This window comes from Tasmannia lanceolata, unplaced genomic scaffold (assembly GCF_043159265.1).
Source record: "Tasmannia lanceolata isolate RefF3 unplaced genomic scaffold, GAP_Taslan_0.1 ptg000044l, whole genome shotgun sequence".
NCBI classification, from domain to species: Eukaryota; Viridiplantae; Streptophyta; class Magnoliopsida; order Canellales; family Winteraceae; genus Tasmannia; species Tasmannia lanceolata.
Genome location: NW_027518721.1, coordinates 14,269,038 through 14,291,065, shown reverse-complemented (window position 1 = coordinate 14,291,065; position 22,028 = coordinate 14,269,038). Strand labels below are relative to the sequence as shown.

The 22,028-nt window shown below is 39.8% G+C and overlaps 2 protein-coding genes across 2 annotated transcripts; both read left to right on the top strand.

Moving 5' to 3' along the window:
• The first annotated feature begins 328 nt into the window (after positions 1–328).
• On the top strand, positions 329–1,540 carry LOC143863331 (uncharacterized). Its single transcript, XM_077374016.1, has 2 exons — positions 329–700; positions 792–1,540. The coding sequence occupies exons 1-2, from the start codon at positions 329–331 to the stop codon at positions 1,413–1,415; spliced, it is 996 nt and encodes a 331-aa protein (XP_077230131.1). The 3' UTR covers positions 1,416–1,540.
• Positions 1,541–5,368: 3,828 nt separating this feature from the next.
• On the top strand, positions 5,369–22,014 carry LOC143863516 (zinc finger protein VAR3, chloroplastic-like). The gene is made up of 5 exons (XM_077374197.1): positions 5,369–5,890; positions 7,148–7,265; positions 12,801–13,084; positions 19,663–19,761; positions 19,855–22,014. The coding sequence occupies exons 1-5, from the start codon at positions 5,454–5,456 to the stop codon at positions 21,686–21,688; spliced, it is 2,772 nt and encodes a 923-aa protein (XP_077230312.1). The 5' UTR covers positions 5,369–5,453; the 3' UTR covers positions 21,689–22,014.
• Positions 22,015–22,028: the final 14 nt, after the last annotated feature.

Here is a 22,028-nt window from a genome sequence, read left to right as displayed (position 1 = left end):
TTCTAATTCTATCTTTCTTTAGAAGCATTACGGCTACCCCATCAGGATATTGGAAAGCTTGTTTGCATCTAGCGTTTGGAATGTGCCCTTATTTTCAGATATTTCTCTAAAGCTTTTGGTAGTGGTTTTCCTTCTGTTCCTTTCTCCTTTTTACGTTAGTTAGCAATTCCTTTACAAAATCTTAGCTTTCTCAATAAACTTTTAAGCTCTCTTTTAGAACACAAAGCTTTAGAAATCCATTGTTAAATCCCCTTTTTATACTCTCTATTGTAGCTTGACCTTGTAGAGTTGTGTAGAGAATTTCTTGCTTACGCTTTGAATTTTTTAGATGGAAAGTGATCAAGCAAAAAAATCTTCCCAGACTACAAAAGGGAAGGCAAATGGAAAAGAGATTATTAAGAAAGCTCAATGGGACATTGATAGCCATTATGCTTGGATTGACATATGTAAGGACTTAGTTAGGAGGGGATTTAGACCCGGTTCACACTTGAGCAAGGAAGGGTGGGCGCTAGCAACTGATGGTTTTAATGAGAAGACGGGCAAGGGATTCACTAAGGAACAAATGAAAAATCATTGGGACTCGACTAAAAAGGAGTGGCAGTTGTGGCATTCTTTGTTGACCAGTGCAACTGGTTTGGGTTTTGATCATGCGAAGCATTGCATAGATGCATCAGACGATTGGTGGGATACTCAAATTAAGGTAATCAATAAACTTAAACTTAATTTATTTTTATTATAAGTTTTTTTCCATTTCATTAAAAGGATAATGTTTCTTTTTTTGTTTTGTGTAGAGAAATAAAAAGTATGCGTGCTTTAGGAGTCGAGCCTTGGAAAGGTGCTGGGATCTTGAGGAGTTGTTCTTAGATGTTTCTGCAACTGGAAGACTTGCATTTTCTCCTTCTGCAACCCAAGTTGAGACACAAAATAGCAAAGCATCTACCCCATTTGATATAGAGGAAGAGGGAGATGAAGATGTAGGCACACCAGTATCTTCGAATGAGCCTGTTTATGGTGAAGATGAGACGGAACCAGATGTAGTAGCAAGGAAGAAAGAGCCTAATGTAAAACAAAGGGTTGCAAAAAGAAGATCGGTTGCAAATCATATTTCCAAAAACTTAGAGCGTCTCGCGACTGCAGTGGAAAGCAGGAGAACGACTACATCTGTCCGTATGGAGAAGTTTGATGCTGACATGACTAAAATCGTGACGCAATTAGCCTTGTTGCCAGGTTATGAGAGGGGGTCACTAAATTTTTATGCCGCTTGCAAATTGTTCAAGGTGAAAGAGAATCGTGCATTGTGGGTGGCTATGGGAGATGACAAAACAAAGATTGGTTGGCTACATTATGAGTTGGGAGTCCCATTGCAACCGTCATTCGATGATGACGATGTTTACTATCCCCAGCCCATTGATTAGTTTTCTATCTGTTGGTTGTGAACTTGTGTTACTTGGATGTTGTCAAGTGGCGTTATTTTTTATCTTGTGATCGATGGTTGTGAACTTCTGATAGTTTTTTTAGTATTGCAACTTGTTGGTTGTTACTTTTATTTCGAACTGGTTGGTTTTTATATGTTAGTTGAACAAGCTCAAGACAATGTATAACTTTTTCATTCTTATACAATTTATTTTGAACTGTTTTTACACTACAGAGGTCTGGAGCATACTAGTAACATCTTCCCTTGGTGTGCCATACGGGATTTGAATATGCTAGTTGTTGGTTTTTTATTTGCAGGGAATATGGATTCAGGAGATGGGTCAGATAAATTACTCATTGTGCCACTTTTTAAATTTATTTTTTTGTGAACAATAGTATAACTAGTTATGGCAATGATGTTTAATTTTAATTGTGTCGAATGAGATCCTAATGACCTTCTAATATTGGCCTAATGAGAGAATAATTGAGTTACATTGAGGCCAACCAAACAATGCCCTTTTTGGTCATTTTACCACTAAAACTCCGATTTGGGGCATTTGCAACCAAACACACAATACCTCCGTTTGCCGTTTAAAACGCCGTTTTGATCTGGCCAACCAAACACCAAAACGCCGTTTGGCAAAACGCCGTTTCAAACGCTATTTCAAACGGTACGCCAAACACACCCATAGTGTATTTCGATGACTCCTTTTACACTACAGGTAGGGTTGCAACTCGGGTTGCGCGGGTTAGGTTTTCCATAACCCTACCCTTATCGAGAAACTATTTCGAGTCAGGTCAAGTTGGTTCTTTTAAAAAAAGCACAAAGTCCAAAACCCTACCCTACCCAAGATAGTTTCTCGTGGTGGATCGGGTCCGTCGAGGTTTTCTACATTCTCTGACCAAATTAGGGAATTTCACTAATTTCTTTGAATCTTACAATTCAACTCTAACTAGTGCTTATATAGAGCACTTTAGGGGATAAACAAAGAAAGTGAGAGATCACTATGAAAAGGGATTTCCTAAACTAAGCAACTAGCCTAATCTTAGTTGCTTGATGAAATCCAATTACCAAATCCACTCCAATCACTCCAACAATCAAACCTTAGAAGATCGGATCTGATTTTATTCTCTAACATGCCTCCTCAAAAGTATGTGGATTGAAAAATCGACATACGTTTGATTACAATAAAATTCCCCGTATGAAAAATAGAATTTTCACTACAATTCCCCATAAGAAAATGGAATCTTTTGATTTGAAGCACACTGCTAAAGTTTGATGATGAATATCCCCTAATGTTGTTGCCGAGTGTTAGCTGATGATGGCGGATACTGATTGCCGAAGAAGATACCACTTGTTGATGTGCCATGAAGAGATAGATTAGAACAAATCATAGCCTCAATAGGCTAGACAAGACTCAAGCCTCGATGAGCGAGTAGTAATGGGTCACCATGGACCAACGCTTGAAACAGGCAAAAAATGGGTCACAGTGGGCCATTGCCGGGATGGGCAAGAATGAGCCAGAATTGGCAAGAATGGACCATGATGGGCGAGACATCATGGTTTGGCTTTAGATACTGATCCTCATGGAAATGAAACTCTCCCAAGCACGCACTTCAAAAGAAATGAAGCCCCTGAACTAAAAGGGGAATTATTTCAGGCATGCACCTGCACCTAAGTGAGGTACCTCAACTGAAATAAGATACAAAAGCCAAGGTATTTAAAGAGTGCAAAGATCTGTTAAACAAGCATTGAAAGCACAGTTTGTAAATATTTCGGCAAACAAAATCTCAATTTTGGTCTTGAGATCGATCATCGGAACTGTAAACTGAGGCCGGAAATCACAATCAATCACACAGAAAATAGTGTACTGATCAATATGAGGGTGCTATTCTGCTCTGACAAAAGAGAGATTGATGAAGGCAAGTGAGACACAGATAAAAGGAAAGAGACTCATAACTGTTGAGCCAGGGGGTATCATTATCAATACCTTAGGCTAGGTACTTTCCAAAAGACAAAGAAAAGAGTACCAATCAGAATAGAAGGATCCTATTTTCACCTTTCCAATGTCTAAACTTGGTGTCTCTTCCTCCTTTATCCAAGCCGTCTGTGATTTGATTTCTCTGGGACTCATTGATGTTGATGACAAAAGCATCACAAGAGAAGTGGGTTTCTCTCTTTGAAACTCTCATTCCACAATTTTTTTCTTTTAACATGCTTTTCGGAAAATGGAGATGGGATCAAGATGCATTCCAATCAACTAAAAGGAAGAAAAAACATAGGCTTCTGGATGAAGAAGATCGGGAAGCGATGGAGAAAATCAAGAAGAGAATGCAGAAATAAAAGGCCATGTTTCTGTTGAATGGAATTAGAAACTAAAAACAGTGGCTTTTAGAAAGAGAGTTTCGATTGGGTTGGGTGGTTGGTGGAAAAAAAAAACAAAGCAGGTTGGATAGGGCTTTGGAAGAAGAAATATGCTTGTGAGGTGCCTAGAAGTTGTATACAAAAATTGTCCGAGGCCCGACGGACGACTAGATTGGCCGTCCGTCGGAGGACGGGAAAACAAGTGTTGTTATCAAGGCACAGGCGTGGGATCGACCTGCTCTGATACTATGACAAAATTAGGGAATTACACTAATTTCTTGGATACTTACAATCAACCCTAAGAAGTGCTTATATAGAGCACTTTAGAAGATAAACAAAGAAAGTGAAAGATCAATATGAAAAGAGATTTCCTAAACTTTGCAACTACCCTAATCTTGGTTGCCTAATCTAATCCAATTACTAAACCCACCCCATTCACTCCAACAAACAAATCTTAGAAGATCATATCTGATTTTATTCTCTAACATTCCCCATACATGCACCCTAAATTTTATGTTCTGATTGTTGAATTTATGGTGCATGATCTATTCGAATCCAATATATGATTGAATTTATGGTGCATGATCGATTCCAATATATGAACTTATATATGTGAAACAAATGTTGGTAACAAAATTTTCATAAAATCATGGTTTTAAATTTCGGTTTTGGAATGCGTTTCGGTCCTCACCGAAACCGAAATTAAATCCAACGAAATCAAATAAAGTAATATTTTATCTCGAACAAAATTTCAAAAAGCTGAAATTTCAAAAAAAATATTAAATAATTAATAAAATCTAGATTTTTTGGTGATATTCCTTAAATTTCGGACCAAAATTTAAGCGAAATTAAAATCGTGCTCAAAAACCTCCCAACCATGCTCAAAAGACCTCCCACATATAATAAAAAAATCAACACTCATAGAGGCGTGTAAGTACATGCACGATGCCCAAAGTAATACGATATTTAATCTTGTGCAGTGATAAATCGACCCCCATATAGTAAAGTGCTGAGAGAGAGAGAGAGAGAGAGAGAGAGAGAGAGAGAGAGAGAGATATTAGGGGGTCAATTCATCACTGCCCTTAATCTTCAGTATTAAATCTACTTGCATTAAGAATCACTATGAATAGGATCGAGGAAATTATTGTTGTTGCATTGACTGATAATGGTTAATTGCGATGATCGTCCCGATGAAAGTGAAAGGCAAAAAACTAGAGTTGCAACTCGGGTCGGGTTGATTTATTTTAAAAAAAACCCGAGATTCCTAAACCCGGCCCACGGTGTTTTCAGATTGCAACCCTAACTAGAGGGATGCACCAGGGAAGTGAAGGGGGTCAACATATAATTTCCCTAATATTAGAGGCTATTGATGTTGGTACTACCATGTTCTTAATAATTATATGTATCAACTCAGCTTGTCTTTTCCTTTTTTAATTGACTTTTAAGAGCATCTTGACGATTCTATAATAACCTCTGACAGCTGTTTAAATCATAAAAGACTGGATGAGTTACTGCAATTATCAAAACATGGTAGTGCCAACATCAGTATCCTTACTTAGAATTCCAACAGTAAATGCCGCAAGATGCCCACCAAAATCACTCTCTCCATTCGTCAAAACCCGGCCCACGATAAAACCCTAGCTAAACCCTACCTCCCTTCATTTTCAAATGCTCCATGGGCGGTGCTTCCAAGATCTTCATGCTACTCAGAACTCCCTTCCCACTCATCTTCCCCCGCCCTTTCACTCTTCACCTCGCTCGCCGTTCTAGGGTTTCTCTTCCCCTCTTTTCCGCCTCTCAAAATCACAGACTTTTCTCCAATTCTCTCCCTCGGTTAGGTTTTTCAATCAGATCTTCTGAACAGATTCACACGCAGACCGTTTCTAGGGAAGAATTCGGAGAATCTGTTGGATTTTCTTCGAATTCTAGGGTTTCGCATCCGTGGCCTGAATGGCAGAAGCTTGTGGAGAATCTCTGGTCCGGAGGTTATTTCAACCGAGAGATTGGGGTTGGAGATGATGAGTTTTCGGTTTTTGAGGATCTCCCGGAGGAATTTGTTCGATCTGCGAATGCGTGCTTGTGGTTTGCTCGTGATCGGTCCGATCTGTTGAGGTAGGGTTTTAGAGTTTTAGCTTTATATGTTTCCTTTTATTTATAAGTTAATGTTTTTTTTACAACGTTTGGATACATGAAGTTTATAATCTAGGATTGTTAAATCCTGGATTTTACTAGATAAAACGCTATGATTTGGCTGACACTTTGAATTTATTGCTGTCACACATGTCATGTCGTGTCCGACAAGATACCCGTGTCCACACATGTCCACACTCCTTTAGACACTTTTAAGTGTACTGGTAGAAGTGTCAGTAACTTTATATGTATGTACGTCTGACTGTGACACTATTTCTAGATTTCAGGGGTTGCCATGTTAGATACCTCGTATCCGTGCCGAAACTCAGCACACGAATCCGTGCCCACAAATCATGATTATATGTACTTTCTATATTAGGCGTGTCCCCATTTCTAAACTTTGGGATTTCGCCGTGTCTGACTCCGTGTCTGTGTCCACAGATCATAGCTAAAACCTGAATTTTATAAGCTAAAATCTGAAATTTATAATCTAGGATTGCAAAATCCAACTTTTAGCCTGTAAAATCTGAGATTTTATAATCTAGGATCGTAAAATCGGATTTTACAACCTAAAACCTGGATTTTATCAGCTAAAATCTGAAATTTAATAAACTAGGATTGTAAAATTCCAGATTCTAGCTTATAAAATCCAGGTTTTAGCTTATAAAATCAAGATTTTAGCCTGTCAAATCCAGCATTTTACAATCCTGGAGTATAAAATTCATGTATTCAAACCAGAGAAGCAGGATTCGTACCTGGAGTTGGGGATTCACGAATCCCCGAATCGCGAATCCGAATCGTGATTCGATTCGAATCCCCGATTTTGGGGAACCCCGATTCCTAATTTATGAAAACCCTGATTCCCACTTTATAGGAACCTCGATTCCCAGGCGAATCCCTGCAAATTCCAACTCCCCAGCGACTCTCAGCGAATCCCCGACGAATCCCCGTCGAATCCCCGTTGACTCTCTGGCAAACCCACGATTCCCGCTTCCCACCATCCCAGGAGCCTTCGATTCCCGCTCTCGAATCCCGAATTGAATCCCGCTTTCGATTCCCGCCTTGGCAACCTTGATTCAAACGGCGCATTTGTTTTTATTTTTTTATTTATCAAAGTTTCAAGTCTGAAGAATATGCCTGGTTTTTTTTTTTTTTGTTATATCATTGAGATCTCAATCTGATTTGGTTCATTCACTGCCTTCATGTATTCATTTTGTTAAATTTGTCTGTTTTCTGTAGGCTGCTTTCCAAGAAGGACATTGAGGTTATTGTGGAAAATGGAGTGCCGTTCTTGTTCAAAGATGCGACGAATTCAACAAGGCGATTGAGGTCGTTCTTAGGCAGCAATGGTCGCGATGTAAGTTGATTGATAGGCCTCAGGGACATGCCTCTCTCTGAGGGGTATTATTGCATGCTTGCATATGTTTCTAGGATTGCTAACATGGCATTGATAGTAGTTTGATTTTTGCTCGAAATTTGAAATATTGAATTGGGAATGATGACTTACTTTATCTTGGAAGTTTCGATCGTTCAAGGCTACTCAATAACTTGGAAATGCAATTATATTCTATGTTGAGAATTCATGAGGCATAGGTTAGGGGCATCCTCTACTGCTGTGCTTAGCATATTTTCATGTTATTTAAATTAGATGGTTTGATTATACTTTTCTCTCTGTGCGTGTTTTAGGGGCATCCTCTACTGCTGTGCTTAGCATATTTTCATGTTTATACATTAGATTGTTTGATTGTACTTGGGTCCCTCTTTCTATTTTCTTTCTTTCTATCTCTATCTCTCTATACCTGTCGCAGGCTTGCACACATGTTGCACCTAACCTACGATAATAAAATATCAAATATTCTACCCGAGAAAGTGAGTACATGGGAATCTATTGAGAAAATTGAGACACCATGTCTTGGAAACTGGATAACAGTCCTACTGGCAGACCTACTTTTAGTTACAGAATTAGCTGAAGAATCTTCTATTTGGTCCATATTTCAATGAAATATCTAAACTTGCAGGCTGTAGAATCTGTTAGAGAAATAGTTGAAATCCAATAGGGTCTTTAACCCACAAACATGGACTTTGGGGCACTCTCTTCTAATTCATCCATAATTCTCACACAGCTGCTGACAAACATGGACTTTTGGGCACACTCTTCTAATTCATCCAGAATTCTCACACAGCTGCTGACATTCCCACTGAAGAGGAAATTAGAATCACTTTCCTCGAAGGAAAGAAGTGTGGCATCTGATAGGGAAAACAGCTTGGCATCTAATTACTTAGATTGCACCTTAATACATAAAAATCTCTTTTACATTCATCATTATTGGTTGATTCAGTAGCATTACACTTTCATTTGTTATGTTATGATGTTGTATTATCCATCCTTTATTTCATTTGAAAGATGACCAAAAAAAAGTTAAAATGGGAGAAAGTGAAACGAAGAAAGGGATGAGCTGACCTGAGCAATCAATGGAAAGAGACTAAAACAAGAAATGAAACAAAAGTTTCAAGAGATTACATAGAAGAGAATTGGTTTTTACAACTTGGACTTCCCTATCCACTCTATCCCTCGCCAAGCTATCTGTGATATCATTAGCTTTATACAGAATATGAGCTAAGAATGGGATGAAGATGGATGGCTATCATGCATGGAATGGGATGTGTTATTGATATGAAAATGACGGAATGGGATAAAGAAAATGGGCCGTGGTGGAAGTGGGTTTAGATCTTGAAGAAGACGGCGGTGGTGGCTGGGTTTAAAAGGTGGAGATGGATGGCTTTTGTGGAAGAGATGTGGGAGGGACTGAAGGTGGTGACCGTGGAGAATGAGGTGGTAGCCGGCGGGAGAGCTGCCGGAGAAGACTAACGTCTCTCTCTCTCTCTCTCTCTCTCTCTCTCTCTGTGAAAATTTAGCAAAAGAAGATGACCTAGCGTATGATAGAATAAATGGCCATCGTGCACGGTTAGGGGCGCACAATAGCTCTAGTCTTTGAGGGAGATTTTTGAAAATTGAAATCGCTAGCTGGGATGAGGTGGAGAAGTTTGTGTGGCATGGCGGACACGCATCATGACTTGTTGGCGCCCACAAATATGGCACTTTAGTTGGATCCGATACAAGTTAGGCTATCGGGTAATGTAATGGGGAATGGGGATGGGTAGCATGTAACGGATATGTAAGCTAATCCTACTATATGTAGGGGGCGGTAATGTTGTAGCCTGTTAGGGGACAACTTGTCCCTTATTTGGCAATTTTTGGAATCATAAATGACAATTAAAAAAAAAGAAAATAATACGAGCTAAGAACAAGGGAAGACTCTACTCAGGTATTTAATCTTCGTAGTTGGAACAATGGTATTTAATCGGGGGAGATCTTAACGAACTTGAACTCCACAATGTTGAATCTCTCCTGTGGATCATGAGAACCATGCTTGAGAATCAGATTGAGAGGGTGGAGATCAAGCTACCGAACAATAGGAAATGCTGCTAAACCTTGAAGGCTGTGAGTTCACGTAGACAGTGGAGTAGAGGAAGCCAAGTTGAGAGGGTGGAGATCAAGCTACCGAACAATAGGAAATGCTGCTAAACCTTGAAGGCTGATAGTTCACGTAGACAGTGGAGTAGAGGAAGCCAAGGCAATTGGGAGATTGGATTTGCAATAAATGCAAATTTACTCATTTTAGACAGAGAGTTGCATGCCAAAGCTGCGAGAAAATTTTGTCCACTATGAATTTCAACATGCCCTCGCATGACGATTGACTAAGATTTGCGAACACATGTTTTTGTTTTCAAATCCTTTTTTTCAATGAAAACAATTATTAATAAAATGGTGCAAAGCCCAAGGACTGAGATGGTTGAGTACAAGCCAAGCAAAAAAGAAGAAAACATACAAAAAAGGATCAAGGAGGAAGGTAATCGAACATCTCCATATTGGATTTTTTGACTCTGGCTCGAGCTAAACAATCAGCCTCACTATTCAGATCTCCATATGTGTTGAAAGCTAATTGAATGCGCCGCGGCCTGATCAAGAATATCTTCAACCATGTCCGCACTTCTCCATGGGTAGGTCACTCCGTTGCTCATCTAGCGGATCACATTTAAAGAGTCTCCAACAATAAGCAGGTCTAAGTCAGTAACCTCAACAAATCAAATGCTGGCCAAGAGATCATGCACTTCTACATTAGTGGCATTCAACTGGCTGAAAGGGCCAAAGTAGGCTCATTTCGTTACACCATTTGCTCCACGAAGAACGCCCCCAAAGTCAGACGGCCCAAGGTTCCTCAAGCTTGATCCATCATAATTAAGCTTAATAAAGATAGGAGGGCCTGTGGGGGTCCAATTAAGAACCACTTTGCTCGAGGGGTTGCATATCATCACAATATCTGATTAAGGTATTTACTGCGAAACCCTTGAATTTTGGGTGGACATTGGCCCACTGCATTTTTTCAAATCCACTTACAAGTTGCCCCATAATATTTTTGGGGTAAAGCTGATTAGCAGTTGTTTCATTGCTTGAGTAATGCTTAAAAGCTAATTGAGTTAAAAAGGTCGATGTGTGTCGGATCCTTATATGTTAGGAGGTCGGGCATTAGCAAGGCAGACCAAGGTCTGTTCAGGAGTTGATAAGGTCCGCTTAGAGATCTTCAATTTCCTCTCCCCTTGGTTTTTCTCTGTACTTGTAGCCTTTTTTTTTTTTTTTTGAATGGTGAAGCTTTCATTAAAAGGGAGAAGACCGAGATGGTCAAAACTCCAAAGATTACAAGGAGAGAAAAACAAGAGAAACAAGAAGAGAGAAACAATTATGGAGGAAGAAAATAAAAAAATTCCATATTCGCCTGCGCCACTCCTTGACGAACAAGGCCATCTGCCACATTATTTGCCGACCTCCGGATATGCTTGAATGTAATAGATGACCCCCAATTTTGTCTTGGATCTCATCAAAAAAGTGACCAATGCTGGATCCATCAAAATTTAGTTTAATCAACCCTTCTGGTGGAGGTTCCCAAGCTTGCAGTATAATATCTCTTTCTCTTTCTCTTTGTATTGCCCATCTTGGTCACGTGGTCTCGCCCATTTCTTTTCTCTATTAAAATTTACCACTTAAAAAAAAAAAAAAGAGTCGACGTGTTAATTCAAGTGTCAATCGAATCAATTCAAGTGGATTAAAATTCAAGTCGAGTTCCTCAGTTTACTCGGGAAAAAAGATCGAACATCTCCTTTATGGAAACTTGCAGTGACTTCCTTCAGGCAAATCAAAATCTTGAATTAGTAGCTTGTATTAGCTCGTGTCTCCGTTGTGGGCCTGAATCTATACTTCGATATTGAGTTTTCCGAACTTTTCGAGTGTTGGTGACTTCACTATTGGATTTCCAGTAAAAGGATTGCCAAATTGCACATTGATCTTCCTGACATTGCAGTTTCTGCTATCTTGAATTTTTTCTAATAAGAAGTGACGAAAGCAAACCTTCTTACATCCTTGGGTGCAACGTAAGACCCGGGATATACAAAGAACTAGTGCTATTATTTCCGGTGAAAAGGTCACCGATAATGATATTAAATGGCCACAAAACTAAGAATGGATGTACGCACACTGATGTTAGAAATAACTTTGGGGTGCTAGGGAAGGGTAAATTCAAAAGATCAGGATAGCCTCTGCTACCACTGTGAACATCTATTTAGCATACAGAGTGACATGGATACCCTTGTGTAAGAACCAAGCCTTCCCATTTATGCTATAATATTACATGTTCCATGTCTCTGAAAGCTTTTCTGTTTTAATTTTTACAAAATTTTGATAGTAGGTTATTCCAATTGTGCGACACCCAACTAACGGGTGTGCTTTGAGAAGTTCAACTTCAATATCCAGTTCCAATTCTCTGTTGATACTTCCAGTTTTGGGGAAACTATGTTACCTTATATTCAAATTATCCACATATTCTATCTATTGTGCTTCTTGGAGCTTTCTATTTTGATTTCTATCTTGTTTATTTGTTAAATGTTACTAAAATGGCCGTGTGTCCAAGCCATTGTGTTAGTGGATATGCTTTTTTACTTCTCCGATATATATAGCATTTAAATCACTCAGAGTGAAATTTATCATTACGCTGATCTTTTATTTTAATTATTCTTGCATAGGTTCATCCTTTATTCCCTTCCTTTATGTTCTGGCTTTACTACAGTCGTTTCTGTGGACTGTAGTTCAGATGGATCTATTGTGTTATGGGTTCCTCCAGGTTTCCATTGCTTTTTTGGTGATTCACGATATCACTATAAAATTCAACTTGTGTTTTACTTTTACCTCTGCTAAAGTGCCCCAAATTTTGTAACATTTTTCTTTTTCAGTACTTCTGTTTCTTTCTTCATCCCTATTTTGTACTTCTTACTCTCTTCATCCTTGACATTCTTTGAGTTAAATGTGTGCTTGTACTTGTTTTAATACCAAACTAACAGCTTATTAGGATTTAGACCAGGCTATGGGAAATAGGTTAAGAACAGCAGGCTTAGAACAGTTTACATATTATAAATTACATGACAGATTTTAAAACATGGAAAATTCTGAATCAATACATGCGTGGGGAATTTGTAAAAGGACATGCGAACGAACATTTAAAATAGAAGTACATAGGAATCTTTGGCTTCTCTCTGTTTCTTTGGGGAGTGTGAATGAAAGAAAAAACACAGGTGCACCAGCTGATATTTTTACTTGTGGATGATCCCAATGTTTGAATACATTGCTTGTGTATTTTTTAATCTTTTGCAGTGAAATAATTTATACCGTTGATTGGCATGTTCAGCTATTATTAGTCCCCAGTCTCTGTATATGCTCAGTGATGATTTAATTACGTTAATCCAGAGCTGTAATGTTAACATTAGCATCTTATGCAAAATTCAGGTGTTGGAATTTGAGAGGGCGTGCGCAATTGATGTGATGCGATTTTTGTTGAGCTACACCTACAGCCCTCTTACTGCTTCAGACCAAAACAATGTTAACAATAGAGAACTTGTTGAAGTGTCAGTTCGTAATCTACTGAGAGAGTTGGCTGATTTGAGTGGAAAAGTTGGAGAATCGGGCTTTTTTGAGTCAGCGCCAATACAGGTTCCTGCTGGATATGAACAATCACCAAGACCTTTTGGGCAAAATATTGAAATGAAGAGAGGAGACTGGATTTGTCCAAAGTAAGTTTTACTTTTTGGATATGTTTTTTCCTACCCATAGCTATCTCATGCACATCACTACTCATTTCTTTGTTCAATGCCTATACATTCTGGAACCTTCCTTTTACTTCCACTCGCACGCATAAATAAAGCACGACTTGTTCATCACCATTGGCACAATTGATGGGTCATTTCACACCATGGGTCCAATACCAATTTAGGTGCAGCCGGTGGAGTTTGTCACTGCTTGTGCCAATTCCACTGCGCGTATCACCCATTCTTTTAAATTTACAGATGGTGCTATCTTCCACCTTCATGCATGTAGACGGATTATTGAGTGTCCTTTTTCCTCACTTAACTGTGGTGCACTACAACATTGATTATGGTCACTATAGGATGAAAATGCCTATACACATGGTTGTTAGAATTCAAATTTGGATTACTTTCTTTGCCACGACCAATACCTTGTTTATCGGTTTTTAACGGTTATACATGATAGTTGGAACTTGGATTAAATTCCTCGTCAAAACCTACATTTTTATTGAAATGTGTGCCAATCTTGTCGGCATGATGAAAATATGTGTCAACATCTACCAACTACGTTGACATGTTTGACACTATGTAGACTTTGTCAGCTTCATGAAAATGTGTCAACATATACCAATATATTGAAACGTTTGGCAGTATTTCGTTTCGTGTCAAAAAATGTGCGAAGATATGTGTCGACACGTGTTCATATTGACATATATGTTGATATATCATACTCGATGCAAAACACCCTTGCATTGGTACCATTCAAAAAATAAATAAAAATAAATCTTGAATTGGTTTTGACTTTCATGTTCGTTATTGTGTTATCAAAGAGATTCAGTGTGTCCTAAGTAGCTGCAAAGTCTACCTACTCTCTGTTCGTTGACATGTTGATTGTGGTCAATATATGTCCAAGATACTAGAGAAGAACAACCAACTCTTTATCTGGTTTCCCAGATCAGGGTGTTCGGTTCACAATCATTGCACCCGGCAATCTCATTGAGATTTTAGTTAAGTGGAAATCCTCTCTTTCATGTAATAATGGGTGCTGTCAGATACATCTGTGCAGTGTAAGTACTTGTGATAGTCCCACAAATGTATGTTATGCCAGCGTAATTGGCTGTGTTTGAATCATTCAAAAAAAAGGGCTGTGTTTGAGGGGGATCTGGGAAGTCAAAACTAGAAAGAGGCATCTGATCTGAGCCATTCGCTGAAGAATCTGTAAAAAATATTAAAACTAATCAAGAGCTATTCTTTGCAGAACAAGGAAATCATTATCGAGAGCTAATACGCTGAAATAGAAGCCCGAAATGTCCTCATACAATGCATTCAACATAGGGGGGGGGGGGGGGGGGGGGGGGGGTTGGGGAAGAAGATTCCTTGAGAATCTGCTACGTCTAATTTTTACTGATGGCATTGCCATGATATTCTGTGCTGCATTCTCCTCCTGGAAGAGATGCGTGGCCAACACTTGATGTAGCCAGGATGGAGTGGAGCATTGCACGGATAACCTGAAATGAAGGACTAATGGGGGTGATGGTAGTGTTTTGATTGTTCTACGGAAGCCACAATCCTCCAGAAAGCGCTACTTTTTCGAACAGTGATAGGAGTTGGGGTAATCATCCTGCAATCTTCTAATTAATGGGTTGATTTTTCCTTCAGAAATTCTGGTTTCAGAGGAGGAATATGATATCTGGCATCTTGGTTTGCAGGAATGATCTGAAAGTACACCAAAGGCCTGGGCTTGGCCCCTCTTAACATTCCAAACCATGATCGTCATTTGGAGTGGGGAGGAGACAGAATTTACCTTTCCGTTGGGATTGAGTTGGTGTCTATGGGGTTTCATAGCTTCTCCACTTTGTTGAGTGTGTTGATAACGTACCTACTAATGCCCAGTGCGTATGGGAGAGTTCTGATCCCTTGGTGATTTGGTGTAGAACTCAGGGTTAACAGGTCTCGAGCTTTGTATAGTGACAGGGATTGCCGGTGTCGAGAGCATTGGGTAGTGATGGGGGAGAGTTTGGCCTGGCATGTTGACTTCGATGGAGGGCCATTTCAGTGGGTTGAGGCACACTCTGAGAGGATGGATTTTTCTTGCAGATTGATGGGTCTTGTAGCTTATTTTGTCGGTTCAATGGCTGGTCGATGGTTGTTGTGGATCAAACTTGTTAGAAGGGGTCGTATAACCCCCGTGCATAATCGCTATGCGCAACGGAATAAAATCGCATAGTATAATAATTTATTTTCAATTTTGCCCTTAGTCCAGGATTTCTGGGAAGTAGATTATATTTTGGTGATAAAATAAACAGATAAAAAACATACCTTTGTAGAAATTACCACGAAAAAGATCGTCTGCTTGATCTACTCACCGAATCGCCACGAACGAACTTTTTGCTACGGACACTGCAAGTTGATCCGGTGGGATCTTTTGATCTTGGCACAAAGGGATAGAACAACTCTTGTTCTATTTACGGATCTGATCTAAATCATATCTAGTGGATGGGATTATCTCAAGTGTAGATGGAGCTTTAACGGTGAAGAACTAGAAGTAATGGAGAGAGGGGGGGGGGGGGGGGCGTTTTCACTTGTGGGAGGTTTTCCAAAAGCAATCCTTCTCCCAAAAACAAACATCCACCCCTTTTTATATATTTAGTGTTTGTGTTTGTTTTGCCTTTTTTGAAAACCTATAATATCTCACTTAACATTTATCTAAAGTTGTGTGCAACTTTTCCTAACTTTGAAAAAACAAAGTCCAACCAATATTGGACGTTTTGCAAGCCCAAGTTGGGCGAGTGATTTGTTCAAACACAGATTTGTTTGCAAATAGATATCCTACAAAATCTTCTCTTTTATTCCTTAGGAAACTAGTTTCCCAATACAACTAGTTTTCCTTTTTCAACACAAATATAACTATTATATTTAAATTTTATAATTCAATTACATTTGAATTAATATGGACACCTCTATTTGGGTTGGACGAAAATTCCATTTAAAAGCACTAACTCTAACAATCTCCCACTTGCCTGCAACATGTAATTTTGTACAATTGGGTTAAATTCAAATACTTATTTAATTCTTGTAATTAAATAAATAATCCCCATCCAATGAGAATAAAGCTTCATTATATAATACCCCTTTGGGTAACAATTAACCAATTTGGTATTCCCAATGTGTCACATAGTGTACATACACTATGATATGCGTTACCTTTGCATGAAGTGCGACGAAACAAGTTTGTCTGTGCAATCAAATAAATGCGGGACCATATCTAATAGATACAATTGGTCATTCGAGTTGTGAGTGTGATCGTTGTAGGGATCCAATGGTTAATCCTGCAGAGCCCAATGGTGGGCCCCACTGTGATATTTTTCCGTAGTTCGAAAACCACAATCGCATTGAGTCAGTGGCTTCCATCGAGACGTAACCCTGAAGATGACCGCCAAATCATCTTTCCTCTAGTCACATCCAATATGTGCACGTCCTTTCTCCGCCATCTACTTAGTTAAGTCCTACGGGGGAGTGGACATACACTACCCCCTGGGCCCACTCTTGGTATACCCTTCAGTCAAGCAGCTTAGGCCCGCAAATGCATTTGCTAAAATCAATCAAAATATTTTCATAAAATCATTTGATAAAACATTTATCAAATCCACCTGACCAGGTATTTTATAGGCTTACTGCTCTGACCAAAACTATAGATGGTACCCTCATGTATATGAGGCGGAGAATTCCTTGTTGGATATCACTATTAGTCTCATAAGTTTGTCCAACAATTCCAGTACCACCCTTAAATGATTTCTAAGAGAACCATTGTAAGATGGACCAAGATAATGGGACGGGCCCACATATCAATAAGATCCCTCAGGTCTAGCCTTACTATCACCTGTCCACAGGCTATTACAATGAGATTCAATTCAAAGCGCGATCCCTATCGTCGCTCCCACTCTTCTTGCTTAAGGTCCATTACCCAAATGACTGAGATAAGTCACCCCATAACACGTGCATGTCAGCAAGACTGGTGCTGGTTGTGTACAGGAGAAGTCCAATCTCCACCCCAACTAAGAACTTTTATGGTTTGCAAAGAACCAGAATTTCATATCTCCCTGGTCCCTAGGATCTGTGATCCTTGAGCATGGTATTCCTACTTTGCTACCTAAGGACTAATATGTGTAAAAACAGGCACATCTCACATATTAACAAAATAGCACAAAAAAATGTAATGAAATAATTCTTTATTAATGAAAAATGCAAGGTGCACTGGAATTTAAAGTAATCAATCACTGATCTTTAGATCCAGTCCTGCATATATCTAAGACCCATTCCCTCAACATTCTCGTCAAACACTTTTTGGCTAAGGGACTTAATGAAAGGGTCTGCCACGTTATCCGCTGAAGCCATCTTTGCTATGGCAATATCTCCTCTGTCTATGATATCCCGTATCACATGATACTTCCGAAAGACTTGCTTGGACTTCTGATGAGACCTTGGTTCCTTTGCTTGAGCAATAATCCCGCCATTATCACAATACAGCGTAATTGGTCTCTCAACAGAGGGAACGTGGCCAAGGTCATCCAAAACCTTCCGCAGCCATACTGTCTCTTTCGCCGCTTCACTGACAGTGATATATTCCGCTTCAGTGGTAGAATCTGATGTGGTTTTCGAACTACGGAAATAGATTGCAGTGGGGCCCACCATTGTGCTATGCAGATCGATCGTTGGATCCCTGCAACGATCCCACTCACAACTCACCAATTGTATCTATTAGATATGGTCCCACATTTATTTGATTGCACAGACAAACTTGTTTCGTCGTACTTCATGCAAAGGTAACGGATATCATAGTAGGATATCATAATGTATGTACACTATGTGACACATTGGGAATACCAAATAAGTATTTGAATTTAACCATATTGAACAAAATTACATGTTGCAGGCAAGTGGGAGATTGTTAGAGTTAGTGCCTTTAAATGGAATTTTCGTCCAACCCAAATAGGGGTGTCCTTATCAATTCAAAAGTGTTTGAATTATAAAATTAAATATAATAGTTATATTTGTGTTGAAAAAGGAAAACTAGTTGTATTGGGAAACTAGTTTTCTAAGAGATAAAGAGAAGAATTTATAGGAGATTTTGTAGGAGATCTATTTGCAAACAAATTTGTGTTTGAACAAATCACACGTCCAACTTGGGCATGCAAAACGTCCAATATTGGTTGGACTTTGTTTTTTCAAAGTTAAGGAAAAGTTGCACACAAGTTTGGATAAATGTTAAGTGAGATATTATAGGTTTTTAAAAAAGGCAAAACAAACATAAACACTAAATATATAAAAAGGGGTGGACGTTTGTTTTTGGGAGAATGATTGCTTTTGGAAAACCTTCCACAAGTGAAAACGTCCGCCTTCCCACTCTGTCTCTCCATTACTTCTAGTTCTTCACCGTTAAAGCTCCATCTACAATTAAGATAATCTCATCCATTAGATCAGATCCGTAATAGAACATGAGTTGTTCTATCCCTTTGTGCAAAAATCAAAGGATCCCATCGGATCAGCTTGCGGTGTCCGCGGCGAAAAGTTCGGTTGTGGCGACTCGGAGAGTAGATCAAGTAGACGATCTTCTTCGTGGTAATTTCCACAAATGTGTGTTTTTAGCTGTGTATTTTATCACCAAAATATAATCTAGTTCCTAGAAATCCTGGGCTAAGGGCAGAATTGAAAATTAATTATTTTACTATGCGATTGAGCGGATGACTCAATCGGGGGTGTTGGGGTTTGGGTTGTTGTTGAGGTGACCTTGGGTAGTTTGTGTGATTCTGTGTGAATGCATTGGTGTAGGATTTGGATCCAATTGGGCAGGGTCAGAAATAACTTTTTCTGATGGAAGACTGGCTCCGGATTTTGCTAGGGTAGATGCAACCCGGGAGCTCAGTTGACGAGGTATCCATTTTGTAGAGATTGAACTTGTTGCTTGTTCTATAAACCACCCTGGATTGCCTTCCGAGCACATGTCTTTTTACTAGCTGGGCACATGTAATGATGTTCCTGATTGGGGTATCTTCTTGAGATTTTTCTCGTTCTTCTCTTGGCTCCTTTTTCCTTAGTGCATAACACTGTTCATAGATCCAGTATGACAGGTTCCTTTGCCAGTTCGGTGAACAGGGTCACGGGATAGGGAACCAGTTCTGCTCTGGCTTCTTCTCTGGTTTTTTCTCCACTTGGGTTATCCCCTGGCCCTGGGTGTATACAACTTGCATGATCTTAGTTTACATGTCATCTGTATTTTTTCTCCACTTTGGAGGATACATCTTTCAGTATCTGATTAGCTGTCTCTTCAGAGAATAAGCCGTAGGGATGGACTCATAAGAAAATACTTGCCAGTTGCCACAGTGATTCTTCGTATGGGCCAATCTCCCCACAATGATTTTCCGTATGGGCCAATGATGAGAAGATATATGTACTGCTCATTGTACTATCTATTGTAATTTAAGTTGTTTGGAATTCAAAATTGATGTGGAAATTCAAAAAAATAAAAAATCATGTGGAAATGTTTGTGTATTTTCATTTTTGAGCAGGTGCAGTTTCATGAACTTTGCGAGGAACATGAAATGCCTTGAATGTGATGAGCAACGACCAAAGAGACAACTGACTGGTGGAGAATGGGAGTGTCCTCAGTAAGCTCGTTTCTTTATATCTGCTGCATCATGTTGTTGTTCATATTTATAAATCATCTGATAGACTACTCTCTGAAATTTCTCTTTTCTCAGATGTGTTTTCTTTAATTATGGGAGGAACACCGTATGCTTAATGTGCGACTGCAAGCGACCTGGAGAAACCTCATTTAGTAGTGCCAACCTGAGGTCCGATTTAGGGTACGGTCAGAAACTAAACATTGACAGGTCTCTCACTGGTAACATTTCTGATAGGACTGAAATTGAGAGGAGGCTGGCTGAGAATGACCAAAAAGCAGAACGATGGTTTAGTAAGGTTTCTCAGCTGGACAATGTCTCTGACTTGAGCAGTGCCATAGAGGATGAAGATTTCCCCGAGATCATGCCTCTGCGGAAAGGGGTGAACAGATTTGTTGTGAGCACCAGGAAAACGCCCTTAGAAAGGAGGTTGGCCAATGCTCAGTACAGAAGGAACTTGGGTAACGACGGTTCTGCTGAGGGAAACAACTTTCAGAATGACGTCCCTGTGGGTGGCTTTGAATCTGATAATACGCCCAAGACATCAATTAGCCAGAGTCTGGACAGGATATTAGGACGTGCATCACCTGTTTCTGAAACAGATCAGAGCTACTCTCAGAAAAATGATAATCTATCCGGTGTGGGACCGAAGAATACTGGGACTGAGGTGAGGTTGACTTCTCCACAGTACAGACACAGCTTAGGGAATCAAGGTAGTGATTCTGGCTATGTTCCGTTTGTGCCATTACCTGCGGATATGTTCAAGTCCCCGAAACCAAATGCCGAAGAACAAGCAACGGACAGCAGCAAAGCCTCTGTTGCTGCCAATGCTGGGGGGTTTGCAAGCTCTGTTCCTGGGAGCAAACTAACTGGCAACTCTAGTGATGGTCTGTACTCTGAAAAGCTTGAAAACCAGACTGAAATCAAGAAAGATAAAGATCAATCCGATGCTTCTGAAAGATGGTTTAAGAAAGTTGCAGAGCTACACGATGTAACTGATCTAGCAAGTGCCATCTCAGATGAGGACTTCCCAGAGATCATGCCAATGCGGAAAGGGGAGAATCGTTTTGTGGTCAGCAAGAAGAAGGATCGATCATTGACGTCACCCCAGTACAAGAGACGCTTAGCCATGGAGCAAGCCAACAGTTCTAACTTTGTCCCTTTCGTCCCTTTCCCTCCTGACTACTTTGCGAAAAAGGACAAGCAACCAGAGGCTGGAAGTATGGCGGAGAAAGCTGCATCCGAAACTTCCACTGTTTCTTCAACACCAGAAAAACTTCTGGACGCGCCGGAGAAGTCGTGGAGTAACCCTGGGAGTCCTATTTGGGAAGCAGTGGGAAATTCGGATCAAAAGTCCGAATATCAACAGACAAGAAGAGAGACTTGGAATACAGATTACTCTACACGGGGAATGAACGAGGGTAAGGTGGAAGCTGTTTATAGGGGGGCTTCTGGAAATTCAACCCAACGTCATGACAATCTAGAGGCTAATGGTAGAGACAATTGGAATGGCGGATTTTCTGGGAGGGAGAGTTTGGCCAATGCTGGAAATGTGACTGGGGGGCTGACCCAGCAATCTGAGAATCAGCAGAATAGTAAAGAGAATTGGAATAGGGGATTTACAGGGAAGAGTCTGGAGGGTTCGGCAGTAAAGGAACCAGATCCTCTGGACATGTCCGAGGAGGCAAAGGCGGAGAGATGGTTCCGTAGGGTTGCTCAGATCAATGACATATCGGAGCTGAGCAAGATCCCCGATGAAGATTTCCCTTCGATAATGCCGATGAGGAAAGGGGTAAACCGGTTCGTGGTGAGCAAGAGGAAGACACCATTGGAGAGGAGGCTGACCTCTCCACAGTATAGGAGGAATCTTCCTATTGTGAGTTCTGACCCGCCGGAGAAAGACCCCAGCTGAAAAAGAGGCACCCTCAAGGTACTTCTTCGAGATTTTGCAGTGCTAATTTATGTGGGTAAAAATTTCTTTCTTCAATTTTATTCTCTGTAAAAGAAATCTGTTAAGGGATTTTGATTTCTTAAATAAGAACATGAGATTGGTTTATAGTTGCTTTGATGAACTGGGTGGGATTTCAAATCATCAGGAAGATTAAAAGGGCGGTTTGGTGTATTACATTTTCTCTGTAAAAGTATAGGATCAGTAGTGTCAAGTATTGGGGATAACGTTCAGTTTATTGGCCTGGTAATCTTGGCAAATTCATATTATTTTTTAGGTATTTCAATCAATTTTTATCTGTTCA

Excerpts from the sequence above, each read along its gene's own strand:
- LOC143863331 (XM_077374016.1), top strand. The coding sequence starts at position 329 with ATGGAAAGTGATCAAGCAAAAAAATCTTCCCAGACTACAAAAGGGAAG. Across the intron at positions 701-791 it reads GGTGGGATACTCAAATTAAG|AGAAATAAAAAGTATGCGTG; the intron begins GTAATCAATAAA and ends TGTTTTGTGTAG.
- LOC143863516 (XM_077374197.1), top strand. The coding sequence starts at position 5,454 with ATGGGCGGTGCTTCCAAGATCTTCATGCTACTCAGAACTCCCTTCCCA. Across the intron at positions 7,266-12,800 it reads TAGGCAGCAATGGTCGCGAT|GTGTTGGAATTTGAGAGGGC; the intron begins GTAAGTTGATTG and ends TGCAAAATTCAG. Across the intron at positions 19,762-19,854 it reads GGAGAATGGGAGTGTCCTCA|ATGTGTTTTCTTTAATTATG; the intron begins GTAAGCTCGTTT and ends CTCTTTTCTCAG.